At 44.5% G+C, this 14203-nt stretch overlaps 1 protein-coding gene across 3 annotated transcripts in view; it reads left to right on the top strand.

Annotated features, from left to right (window-relative positions):
* Positions 1-14203, top strand: part of FRAS1 (Fraser extracellular matrix complex subunit 1) — a 489520-nt gene that overhangs the window by 43167 nt on the left and 432150 nt on the right. For all 3 annotated transcript variants that reach the window (XM_066574335.1, XM_066574336.1, XM_066574334.1), the window contains one exon: positions 1495-1526. In XM_066574335.1, the coding sequence (XP_066430432.1) occupies positions 1495-1526 (32 nt within the window). The remainder of the gene's footprint in view (positions 1-1494; positions 1527-14203) is intronic.

Raw genomic sequence — 14203 nt, 5'->3', positions numbered from 1 at the left:
CTGCCACATGGATCCCAGGCACCATTGTCAGTAGGGACAGCCCAGGAAGCAGAATGCGTTGACCCTACCGCAAGTGGCCCGGTTTGTAACTATATGCTTAGCTCCTTTTTAAATTCAGTAGGCGCTGTGCCTGCAGTTCCGAACCAGGTCGCTGCAGTAGGGCATCATGATCTGCTTCCGGGGCCGACCCTACTGACAGCGGTGTTGTGAATCGGCTGATTGGCAGGGATTTGAGCAGCAATCCCCACTGATCATCTATTGATGACCTATCGTTATGAAAGATCATCAATGGAAAAAAGTCTGAATTCCCAGAAAACCCTATAGTGATCACTAATAATCCTTTTTATAACGCTAACTAAACGGCCTAATTCCATTGCATACGTCTTTTTTTAGGATTGCGTCTTTTTATAGCATTGCATCGGAAGCCCAGAGCCTAGCTGTATGTGCTATATTAACCCCCAAAACGAATGGAGGCCTCGTCAGATAGAGACCTTATGTGTCACCATTTGACAAATTGAAATCTGTGGTTCCGAGTTTGGTTCTGATTCCTGAAACGGAAATTCATAAATTTGCTAATTCATAAATTTCTCATTTAGCTCAAGCCTAATAATATGGCTAAAGTGATCCCTAAATTTGTGTTTATCCTTGCTACTATCATAAAATTATATACGATCTTCAACTACAACAAAACAGTGTATGTTATCCTGATCATAAAGGGCACAGTGTCTTATTTTCGGCTGGGGAGGGCTTTCACTTACCTGGTCTGCGGCGTCCCGATGCCTCCCAATGGTGTCCGGCGGCGGTGCGGCGTCCTTGTCTCACAGATGCCTTCTGCTGGTGACCGGGCTTTGAATACCCCGCCTCCAGCAAAGCGAGCACTGTCATTGGCTGATCGATGGGCTGGGCCAATGACAGCCATTCAGTGATGTCATTCACTAAATGGCTGTAATTGGCTTATCGGGCGCCGGCTGTGATTGGCTGCCGGCGCTCGATTAGCCAATCACAGCGCTTTCTTTACTGGAGGCGGGGTATTCAAAGCCCCATCGCCAGCAGAAGGCAGCTGTGAGACGGAGGAGGATGCCGAACACTGCAGCTGCTCCCGCTGGCGCCGCCGCCGACACCACCGCTGCCACAGACACCCACGCCGACACCATCGGGACGCCGCGGACCATGTGACTGTTTTATTTATTTATTTTTGTTTGTGGGGCACCTGAGAGAGGTCCTATTTTCGGGGGAGGCCTTATATTCAAGCCTCCCCCAAAAACCCGATAGGTCTTACTATCGGTGTCGGACCTATTTTCAGGGACTCAAGGTAGGAAAAAAGGCGGTTGTCCCAGGGAAGATTAATCAATCCCAGAAAATTAAAGGCAACTCGTATATCTCTGCTGTGTAATGTGGCTGAAACTGATAACTTTTCAATTCCATGTCAGATTTTTAGATTAACTTTATAAAATGACTTCCAGTCCTTCTAATTGTTCTGTTTTTGTCCCGCAGGTGCCTGTGTCTTCCAGGGTTCCTTGTTTGCAGTAAGTCAATTTCTCTGTTTATTGGTTACATTTTGCAGTTTAGATGAAATACAGCTTGTCCCCTGTGACGTACATGTATGTCATAGAGATGTGGGTTGGGTATGAAGCAAGCTTTGATGCTGAGCCTATGGAATACTTGGCGGGTGTCGGCTATTTGAAACAGCTGACACCTGCTGCTGTCGGAGCTAGCTCGGATCGCGGCTGTTTGACAGCTTACCTGCGCTGTCAGTCCTACTTGTGGCAAGTAAGCTGCCAGTGAAAGGGGTACGTCCCCATTCCAACTCACGATCAGCCTTCCCGTGATGCACTTGCAGAGTGCCAATGGTTGACATGGGAGGAGCTTTCTCAAGGCCCAGGTCTACCATGTATTTAATCTTAAGGACCTGGCGCACTGATTTTTGGCGGATTTTCATCTCCATTTTTCAGAAGCCATAACTTTTTTATTTTTTAGTCGATGCGGCCGTATAAGGGGATTGTTTTTTGTTTGGCGAACTATAGTATTTATTGGTGTTATTCTTGGGTACATAAGACTATATTGGTAAACTTTTGTTAATTCTTTTATGATGGCAGGGAGAGAAAGCACATCAATTTTTTTTACAGTGTTAATCATGCAGCATAAATGACACAAAAATTTTTTTTTTACTGCGGTTCGGTACGATTAAAACGATTTTTTTTTTTTTGTGTGCTTTTTTTAAGATTTTTTTTCTCAATAAAACCCCTTTTTTTTCTTTTTTTTTTTTTTTTCTTTTTAATCGCTCCATTCAAAGTCCTATAAATCTCTTTATTTATTTATTTTTTCCATGGACTGAGCTCTGTGAGAGCTTATTATTTGCGGGACTAGCTATAGTTTTTATTGGTACCATTTTGTGGTACATACAGCTGATTTGATCACTTTTATTGCGTTTATTTTGGGGGGGAGGCAAAATGAAAAAAATATTCATTTTTGCCTCTGTTTTTTAATTTTCTTTACCCTTTTTTTCTATGCAAGACAAAAAGCATGTTCAATTTGTTGTACGTATCGTTACGGATAAGACAATACCAAATATGTGGGATTCTTAATTTAAAAAAAAAAAGCTAATATGGGAAAAAGCACAAAAAGTCCATGGCAACCCATCGGGCTCTCCGCGATTATGTTGCGAGAATCCAGTGATGTCACAAAGGGAGCGTGCTCCCTCTGTGAACCCTTTACAAAAAGATCGCGGCAGGGAACAGGGTTAACAGCGGGCGTCGCTGCCCTGATGCACCCCTGCTGTTGCAGCGGGAGGCCGGCTATTGGTGATCTCTTCTGATCTTACGCTATCCCCAGAACGTAAGTGTACTTCCTGTTACTGTAAGTATCCCGCAGCCAGGACGTACATTTACGTGGGATAAGGGGTTAACATTGTAGAAGCGATCACATGATTGCAAGTCAGCTAAGAAGACTTCAAAAAATGTAAAATGAAGTCAATTTTTTTTTTTTTTTTTTTTAAAGAAGAAATAAAAAAAAGATTAGAAAATGAAGATTAACTTTTTTTTTTTTTCCGTTTTAATAAGCCTTAGGCTGCCCGCCACTGGCGAGGCGGAGTATCCCTACCGATATTCCGCTGCGGGTGAGCAGGGGGGAGAAATGACAGGCTCACCGTGGAGACCTATCTGATTGATAGGCTCACCGCGGAGAATCGCAGCTAATCGCAGCATGCCGCGATTTGAATTCCATGACCGGAGAATCTCTATGGTTCCATGGCTGGATTATTGCCGTTGATTAAGCAGTGACATATCGCCCGTGGACAGGAGGCCTTAATGGTATTGTCCTACCTTACAACCCCTCAAAAGTTGTCTCAATTGGGATTTTTCCCACCCCCATTTCACCCCACTAAAATGTTTAACCTTTTGTAGTACATTCAATGGTATATTAAATGGTACCACTAACAATACAACTCTTCTCACAAAAAAAAAGCTCTCCTAGAACTCTGTCGAAAGAAAAATAAAGTTCTGGATATTGAAAGGTATGGATGAAATAAAAATGAAAAACTGAAAATTGCCATGAGACCCGATCTATCGGTGGAGAGCAAGATGATCGGCCTCAGACGCACGTATTTTGGCCATATAATGTGAGCAGAGTCGCTAGAAAAATCTATAATGCTTGGACAGATCAGTGGCAGAAGAAGACCCGGCCACCAAAGGACACGATGGCTGATAGTGTCAGAGCTCATACTGACATGGATATCACACAAATGAAAGAAGCAGTGCAAAGCCGAAAAACATAGAGGGAGCTCGCCTTTAGGGGGCGCCGAAGGTCGTAAATGACTCAACTACTAAGAACAACAACAACAAAGGATTAAATTTGCATTTAGATCTGTAGATACTGAAAAATGTAGTAACCGGACCTTCTTTAGCTCATTGTATACGGTCATCATTTATTTGTATGCTTGTTGGATACGTAATACCTTGCTATTAATGCACATATCTCAATAACTTGCTGTAAGGACAACTATGCAGGAACTGTATAAAGAAATATGGTGGCTATTTTGGGTGCTCCCATTTGCGTTGCCTCTCCATTCATTTTGCCTGTATCTCGGGGTGGGGGGGGGGGGTGGAACAGGATCCCACTTCTGGTTATTGGTGGAGGTCCCAGTGGTCGGGCTCCCCACTCAGCAGCTGGCAGTCCCCATCATATGGTTATGAGGTAACTATACTGGAATGCCCTTTTAAGGTGCCAGTTTGGTCATTCCTGGTGAGAATCTAACTTTTTATTAGTGTAGAAATTTATGAACACCACCCAAATAGGCTGAAATACAAGTCTTCTAGGCTTCTTGGCTTTACCCCAGTCCACTTTTGAACTTTAGTAAAATGGTGCTAATTGATGATGACTGCATTCAGGCATCATTGATGAAAATAAAAAATAGATTTATAAGGTCAACCACAAAGAGTTGTGTTAGAGTAGTCTATGTAAGACAAACTACATTCCTATATATTAAGTATCACATTTTCATACAAAGGAATACACTGACATGCCAGAAATCACAGGACAGGATCGAATATGTAGGAACCCCTGTAGCCCAGCAAATGCAGCAACTCGCTGTGGCATCCATTCCACAAGTGGACGGAAGACATCTGGAGGGATGTTAAGCCATACCTTTTTGGATAGCGACCCACACCTCTGAGGTATTTGTAAGTGCAGGATCTCTCGTGCAAATGAACCTCTCCACCACATCTCATAAATGCTCGATTCAGCTCATGTTGGGAAAACGTGCAAGTCAGAATGTTCCTCAGACCAATTCTGGACAACTTGGACCTGATGGCACAGTGCATCATCCTAATGGAATATTCCATCATTGCTGGGGTACCAGATGTCCATTTGGGGCTGTGAGTAGTCACCAAGTAGTGAAATCCTGCAGGCACCAGTCAATGACCTGTTCAGGCAGACCAATAGATCCAACCAATTCCATGAGAACAGACCCCACACCAGTATGAAACTACCAGGATGCACAGGGCTTTGTTGACAACTGGGGTCCATAGCTTCATAGAGTCTGTGCCACACACTAACCCTACCGTCTGCCCGAAACCAATAGTATCGGGACTCATCAGACCACAGCACATGTTACCCATCCTTTAGGGTCCAGTTAACAACTTCATGTCCCATGAAAGCTAAAGAACACTGCACAGACCACTGAGATGTATGTGGGGCCTCCTGCATTGAATTTCGGATGTGATTTTCTACCAGAATTTGCTGTCCACTGAGAGTGTTGATGCCTTCAATGATGTATTGCCGACACACATGTGACACTCTGGATCAAGTAATGTTAAATGCCCATGAAACTTTGGAAATCAAATATCCGTCTGGCATCCACTATCATGTCTTGTTGGAACTCTGGTAATTCACATTGCATTGCCATGAGCACGCTGACCAGTTTTCAACCTCACTCAGAAGATAACCCTGAGAACGCCATTTCATAATCCATTTACATACTGCTGTCCCATGACTTTTGGCATGTCAATGTATTTCTATTGTCACTTTTACTGCTTCTAGGTTCCAAAACATTTTATTTATCCCCCCCCCCCCCCTACTTTGCTGTGATTTATTAGATTAGGTCTTTTCATGTTGGTTTTGAGGATGCAGCATATTCTCCACCTGTGTATTTTTGGTGAATTTCATTTATTCTACCAATAGTAAAACTTTTTATCAATTTTATTAAACTTTTCTCAAAATTTACAGTATCACAGTAAATTGCATCAATCCAAAGATTATTTCCAATCACAGCTTGGAATCATCACTTCACTATACAGAATTACCATAAGTGATTGATATTACTCCTTATATGGTTAACAAACAAGAAAACGGGACTAGGAGGGCCCACGCCGGGGGTGGGGGTGGGGTGTCTCCCAGAAAAGAACTAAGGGGGGGGGGGGGGTAGGAGGGTAGGATAAGGAACAGCAGGGGGAGGGGGGAGGGTAAGGAACAGCAGGGGGGGGGTAAGGAATAGCAGGGGGGATGTGTGTTAAGGAACGGCCATGTTGTAGTAGTAAAACTTTTTTTGTCAGTTTCTTATTGCTCAGTACGAAGTATAAGTTGTGAATTACCCAATTTTTATGCACAGCATAAAGCCTATATATTGCTAATGACGTACATTATCATAAAAAGTAATTGGCAGCGCTGCGAGTCGTGCTATCGGGCAGATATTCCAGGTGGAGGAGATACGCAGTAACTTTCTGAAGATGATCTTGTTATTCTTAACCATGAATGATCCTGATGAAGACGGCTCGGAAATGTTGCTGAAATCGTTTATGGATCTCCGATCCTCAGGAATGATGCAGCGCCTCTCTAGATAACCTCATCAATAATTCTCTGTGAAAAACCAAGTTTTAGGACCTTTTTAACTTTTCATATTACAATCGTGGGAAATGAAACCTGAATCGCATAAATATTTCTCTTCACCTTTTTTGACTGTGCAGTTCAGTTTCAGCTCTTTGCCATCTGACGGTTAATATACCGTATTTTGGTGGGATTCTAGATGAATGTACTGGTTTCCATTTTCAGAGCAAATAAAAAGTTGCAAAGAAACCAAGGGCATTTTCTTCATGGCCGTCGTCAGACCCAGCGGGGTTGTTCATACAGGGTTACTACAAATGATCTCCCCGATTTGAAACCCTCTTAACGGTCCTTTTAATGACACTCAAATACATAAATTTTGAGGTCAATGGGAATAAACGCAAAAATGTACGTTTTTAGTAGAACTGAACAGTAAGACGGTCCTTGTTGCCTCCAAGCAATCACAGTGCAGCTTTCATTCCTCAAGGTACTGAGCTAAATTGAAAGCTGCGCTGTGATTGGCTGCTGTGGACAACAAGGACCGTTTTATTGTAAAACTGTTTTACTAAAACGCCCAAAAAGCTTTATTTTGCTGCCATCGTGGCTAGGAGGACATGAGATGAATAGCTGCCAACGAAGACAGGAGAGCAATTTGGGTCCTTGATTTTTCACAGCTACCAGTCTGTTTTTAGTGTGCAACATCGTTTTCAAACAGTTTGGTGAAGAACCACCCAGCGGGCGCAGAATTCGTGAGCTGTACTATGATTTTATGGGAAAAGGTTGCATCTGTAAGCGAAAGTCATGTGGCTGTCCACCAGTGAGCGTGGAAACAATGGAGCCCGTCCGGCAAGCTTCACGCATAGTCCGCAGAAATCCACCCTCTGAGCAAGTAGAGAATTGGATGCCCCATAGCCAAGTGTGCGGAAGATCCTGCGCAAATGTTTGGAATGTTATCCTTACTGATTGCTGCTGTTACAGGCCCTGAAACCGGATGATGAAAGCAAGGCGAGGTTCTTTTTGCTAGAGTATGCATGTAACCGAGTGCCATTAAACCGTTATGAGTGTTTCAAATCGGGAAGATCATTTGGAATACCCCCGGAATTGATTTTTCAAATGTTTATTGGCAGAGTAACCCGTAAATTGTGAGTAAATTGGCAGAATAACCCGTAAAAGGGTTTTAAGTGGTCAGTGCACTTTAAGGGCTCGTTCACACTGGCAATCACAATATCGGCGCATGAAAATCATGGCAAAATTGTGACTTTTTCCCCATGATTTTTGAGCGTTGGCTCTGCTTTTTCTTGCAAAAACATCACTCCCGCTTGTGATTTTCTTGCGTGTTTTTTTTTTCCACACGATTTTCCGGCTTTTCTTTTTTACGCGAAACTGAATAGGACTTTCTGATGGTAAAAACGCACCCTATGAAAATTGCAAGTTCCTACTTTGCGATGCGCTAGAAAGGAGGCTTCATAGGGAAGCATGGGAGATAAAAAATGCAGAAAATTTTTTTATTTTTTTTTCTTCCGCATCATCACATGCGAGTGAAAACATTGCAAATGTGAAGGAAACCATTGAAAAGCATGGGTTTCATAATTCTGCGTCTTTACTCACTCTCACATCGCGCGATTTTATCACCACAGTGAAGACAAATCAGTTCACATAAAATGATGTTTGCGTGCCGAACACCTGGGAAAGCCCTTCCTTCTTACTGTCCTCAAGAGATGCCTGTCTGTACCGTAGTAACTGAGATGGTAAGAGAGAGGATGGAGTGAAGAAGGGTAATGACCTATGCTGCCCATAGATGTCTGTGGGGAGCTAAGGGGCAGGAGGAGGGAGAGAAGCTCAGACAGACATGTGGCTACAGCAGCTAACTGCTAAGCGATGTACCTCCTTGTGTACAACTGTTTGTGGTTTGTCAGTCCATATCAGTGCCAGACATGAAAACCAAGGCTGCGTGATGCAGCATACTGACATGATAATCCGTAAAGACCATACACTTCCAACTAAAATTGATCAAAATGGATTTTTTTTAACCAAAATATTGGGTGAAATTTAACTACAAACATTTTGTATTTGCCAACTGATGATAGACCGTAATCTTTGGGAAAGAAGTCAATTATTTGTCAATTATTTGTCCAATAGCCACTAGTATTCGAGTGCATGCGGTGTAGTTGACTGTTACATGAATGATCTTCCATGAAAGAATGTGTCCACCGTTGAAGATCCCTTGTCCAGTGGAAGATCATTCATCCTTCATGCCGTGTCAGTGAACACACGGCCATTTTGAACAACTGTAACAGCCAGTATGCTCTAAAATGTGTATAGATCAATCATTGACAGCAATCTCTAGTAATAGCCCAAGTTCTAGTAGTGCATTATGTAGTCATCTTTGGAATGGGATCAATTGACCCTGTGTGATACTCCAGAAAGAAGTATAGGAGTCCAGAGGTGGCCATTTATATAGGTGGCTCCCTTCATTTAGTTTGTAGATGGAACCGAACAGTGCTGGATGGACCCCATTAACTATAATGGGGTCTTTTTGCTTTCCACCCAACTGCCCGTTCTTTGAACGGAAGAAAGAGGGCTGCATGCCGCGGCTTTTTGTTTTGGTATGTTGAGCCGGATCGGTGATGGAACCGCTGGCCGAGGATTCCGATGCAGATATTAAACCGTCCATATTTGATTATGGATGGCTCTCAATGCTTTGCGTTAGCACTACTTCAGTTGTTATTTTGGTTACATGTATTGTTCTGTTAACCCTTTCCAATCCATTTATTTTTTCTCACCCATTCTCCCCAGCTCCAAATAAATTAGAGCTGGAGAATGGGTGAGAAAAAATACATTTTCTCTGCACCCTCCTGATCTGACAGAGTTCAGGAGGGTGCAGGGAGGGACCTGCTTACCTGACCGGCGTCTTGTGCATTCTCCTTCTGCCTCCCGGCTCAGCGATCATGTGACCGCTGGGGTCAGGTGACACCTGGCGGTCACATGATCGCCGGGTCGGGAGACAGAAGGAGAATGCACAAAACGCCAGTCAGGTAAGCAGGTCCTTGCACGGTGCAGGCTCCCGGCTCGGCGTTCATGTGACCGCCGGGGGTCAGGTAACACCGGCGGTCACATGATCGCCGGCCGGAATCTATGCATTACATAGCGCTAATTGAGCGCTCTGTAATGTGTAAAGGAGTGGGCAGAAAGGGTTAAAAACCCTTTCTGCCTTCTCCTCGGGGGTCCTCGATGACGACCAGTAAAGGAGTGCATCTGCACCCGATGTGCCTGACGATCGGGTGCAGATCCACTCCTGCACTGCAGTGTCGGGCCTGCCCCGACATCGGAGCTGTGGAGGAAAATGATGATGTCGGGGCAGGCCCGACATTGGACTGGAAAGGGTTAATGCTTAAAATACAAAATCCTTTTATAAAAAAAAAAAAAGTGTAAACTGCTTATTCTAATGGAATTAGGCCATTTTTGTATTGCAAGTAGGCCATTCATTGGAATAGGCTGATATGTAATGGAAAATCGGCTTTTTGTCAGTGGTGCCTGATGAGACAACTTCTTTAAGATTGGGGGATATATAAACTTTTTTTTTTGGTGTGACGATTCCAGTCAATAGAAGCGCATTAAGTCACATGATTGCTAATGTATGAAACAAAATGCCCAGAAGTAGTCAATGAAGTGTATAACATTGAATGCCAGTTGTGTGCTGGTTGTCACTGTGGTACGACAGGACTGAAGTGTAAGTTATGAAGTGGCCACATCTGGTCAGAGAAGAATGCAGGGGATTGAATTACAACAGCTTTTATCTCTCAAATTGACTTTTAAATATTGGGGTGTGAATAAATGCCATGCTAGAGAAGCAGAACAGTTGTCTGCGGACTAAATTACTAGGAAGATCGGAAGTTCTGTATGTACACACCAAGCTTGTTTGAGCACTTTGTTTCTGCCTAGGGGGGTGGTATCAGCTGTGAGCATCAAGCTGGTATTTGCAATTGGTCGTAAAACCCCAGTGGAAAATTTCACCAATTTTTCATTTCCTTCGTAGGAGCACTAGGCTAAGTATGGGCATACGGGGTAAATACCTTTAGCTTTATAACGCAGAATAACAATTACTTCGTTATACTGACCACCTACAGGTCTAATAAATCTTTTCATTTGTAATTACAGTCTGCCAAGGGCTCTTAGCATATGGTAGAGTAAAAGGCATTCTAACAAAATTGCAACAGAAGTACATATTACTGGGTCTGGCCTGGAACCTTGTATAATGTGTTAACTATAAACTGTATGTAGCCGACTTATGTTTATGTCCTAGCCAGTGGGATAACCTGCAAAACTGCACATCACTTTATTTACCTTAAAATGATGTTTTTATGCCAGAAAGCACTCTGTAAAATGCTGGGTACTAAGAGTTGGTACTATTGTACCTTGTCACCACCGGAAGCTAGGGGTTTCACAAGGCGTGCATGGAGAAATGCCCTTGTCACGCCCCTAGCTCCTGATTGGCTAAATCCTCAGCTCTGTCCCGTCGCCCACCCTGCCACCGGGCTCCCTGAGATCAGACCGTTGGCGGCCACACTGTTCTCCTCCTTGCTGTAGCAGCGAGATGAGGCCGCTTAAGACTACTACGCTCCCTAACTGCCTCTCAGCAGCGGCACCGGTGCCAGCTGCTGAAGTGAGAGGAGGCAGGGGAGCGGAGTAGCTGTCAGCGGCCGCATCCCCTGAAAGTGCAGAGAGCGTTCGAAGGGCCTCATCCACTGCACTGAGCGCTGCTAAAGCATGGGGCATGATAGTGTTGGCCGCAGTGGTGTGGGCCGGGGGGAGGACAACAGTTTTGCTAGTGGTGGGGCACCGATTTGTGTGCACGACACTTTAGAGCCGACAGGGCAACAGGGACAGGCAAAGCAATCAGACTGTATTGATTTTTGCCTGCCCTGGAGGGTTAGTGTTTATTTTCCTGTTAGGCTTACATTATTAGTTTTACATGCTTCCATGTTACACCTGTAACCTGGAAGCATGTAATGCTAATCGCAGCAAAACTAACCCTAAGGGCGCCCACCCACTGGCGTTTTTTTTCCCTGCGAAATTCGCAGCATTTTTTTCTCTGCAGGGGTCTATGGGACTTGTAATGTTAAAATCGCGATCGCGCAAAATCGCGATTTCGCGGTAAATTGTGATTTTGCGCGATCGCGATTTTAACATTACAAGTCCCATAGACCCCTGCAGAGAAAAAAATGCTGCGAATTTCGCAGGGAAAGAAAACGCCAGTGGGTGGGCGCCCTAAGGGTGCCCACCCACTAGCGTTTTTTTTACTGCGAAATTCGCAGCGTTTTTTTTTTCTGCAGGGGTCTTTGGGCTATGGGACATGCAAAGCTAAAATCGCGATCGCGCAAAATCGCGATATCGCGGTAAATCGCGATTTTTACATTACAAGTCCCATAGACCCCCTGCAGAAAAAAAAACCTGCGAATTTCGCAGTGAAAAAAAACGCCAGTGGGTGGGCGCCCTAAGCCTGCAGCCCAGCCAAAAATCTCTACAAACGTTGCTAGGACCTTCAACAATTCAGCCAATCGAGAGCTAGGGGCGTTACAGGGGTGTTCCTCCATGCAAGCCCTGTCAAACCCCTAGTTTCCAGTGGTAACAAGATACAACAGTACCCTAGGAGTCTCCCTTTCTTCTAATTTACTGTCCACTGCCTGTTGTCAAATGACGGCCATCTCTAGTAACAGATGACAAAATGAATAACCACAAGTGGAGGAGAGTGATAACCCATGCTGCTCATAGTAGTCTATGGAGAGAAAAAAGGAGGAAGAGGAGAGACTCGTGGACTTACTGCTCCACAGCTAATGGGATCCCCTCTAAACTGCATAGTACTTATGTATAATGTCCTACGTAATTCAACAGTTTATATATGTGTGAATTTGCTATTTTCTCCAAGCGCAGTAATAGAAGACATCAAGCTGTCTCCTCCCAAGCCGAGTTAGAAATGGAAATTATATATATCCTCCAAAGGGGAAAATTGTATAAAATGCAACATAACCTCATTTCATCCTAAAACCTTGGCTAACATCGATGTAACATGTAAATGTTGCCTACCCTGTAGATGATATTCCCATTTTTGCTTAGAATGAGAATGTTTATCCCTAAAATACAGGGATTCATGTTATGAGATTTTCTCTTGGTTTCTTTAGCTGTAATACTTGTGACAGCACATGACATTAGTGTCAAAATACGTGTCGGGGGAAGGGGGGGAAAAAAAAGAGGTGCAACTTTTTGTTAATTTTTGAAAATTTATTGCAAAAGCATAAATAAAAACTTTAAAGATCATGTATAATAAATTAAGTAAAATGTTGACTTCTGAGATAAAATTGCAGGGGGATATTTATTAATTTAACACTTAAAGAGGGTTTCCGAGTTATTTCTTTTAGATAATTTTGGGCACCCAATGTCCAAAACTATATAAAAGAAATATACTCGCCACAGTGCCAGTGGTATCAGGCCACGTGACTGATCTACATATTACAGGCCTCAGAGGAGGTCTCGCTGCTCAACCGAAGACCTGCCTCTTCCATCAGCTGTTTGACGGGTCTCCTGAGAGGCGGACCTCCACTAATCTGATATTGATGACTTATCCTGAGGATGGGTCATCAATATCTTTGTGCCCGAAAACCTTCTAACCCTAAACTGACATAGCCATCATCCAACAACTTGGCAAACTTGTTGAGGTCTGCCAGATCAGGACTAGCTTCCCAATCACTCGTATCTCTACATTGCCTCTCCTGTCACCCAGCTGGCTGCCTCATTTTTCTTTCCCTCCATGCTTCCATCCAACCCCACGAATGGTGAACAGCCAACTCCATTCTATGTTCGCCGTGGTTCCCAGTGTTGCAAGTTGCTCGTTGAGATCCAGAATCTGGGCTTTGAATTATGCAGCATGCACACATTTTGCTCAACAATATGCACCCTCAAACTGCTGTTCAAGGACCGCACCCATGGCACAAGATGTACCCCGTATAGTCACTGGTCATTACTAGTCTTCAGCACCTTTTATTGATGGGAATTACATAAAAGTAAAGTAATTTTGGTGCAGATTTTGCTGCGTCCATAGAGGTCTATGGACAAAAAAGCGCTGCGGAAAAGACAGAAGAATGGACATGCTGCCTCTTTAAAAACCGCGACGCAGTTGCATTTCCGCACTGCGGCTATGTGGAAAAAATCCGCCCTGTGAGAACAGCTTTTTGGCAAATCTCATTTGTGCCGCATTGCACTGCAAACGCGGATAGGCAATGGCAATCCACGGCAAAATCGCATCAAATCTGCCTTGTGTGAACCCAGCCTAAAGGATACAAATAAAATGGAAGCGCTAAGGCCTCATGTCCACGGGGAAAATCAGGCCCGCTACAGATTCTCCATGGAGAATCCGTAGCGGGTCCCTCCTGCCCCGCGGACATGAGGGCTGAAAATAGCAATTTACTCACCTCTCCGCACGCTCCGGATCTTCCCTTCTTCGCGGCTTGATCTTCTCTCCGTCGCGCCGGATCTTCATTCTTCAGCCCGGCGGATGTGCTCGGCACGCCGGCTGCGTGCCGAGCGCATGTGCCGGGCACATCCACCAGCCCGAAGAAAGAAGATCCGGCCACGACGGAGAGAAGATCAAGCCGCGAAGAAGGGAAGACCCGCACCGTCCGAAGTAGGTGAGTTTAATTCAGGCGCGGGTCTCCCGCGCATCCGGACGGCTTCCATGGGCTTCAGTAGAAGCCTGCGGGAGCCGTCCCTGCGGGAGACCCGCGCCTGAATGGAGCATGTCCAGATTTTTTCCTGCACGGGGGACCCGCGCCTGCAGGGAAAAAATGCCATCTGCAGGTATTTAACTACCTGCGGGTGTCTAATGCATCCCTAT

Source organism: Eleutherodactylus coqui, chromosome 7 (genome assembly GCF_035609145.1).
Source record: "Eleutherodactylus coqui strain aEleCoq1 chromosome 7, aEleCoq1.hap1, whole genome shotgun sequence".
Classification (NCBI taxonomy): Eukaryota; Metazoa; Chordata; class Amphibia; order Anura; family Eleutherodactylidae; genus Eleutherodactylus; species Eleutherodactylus coqui.
Note: the sequence above shows the minus strand (reverse complement) of the source record. Positions and strands in the feature narration are given on the sequence as shown.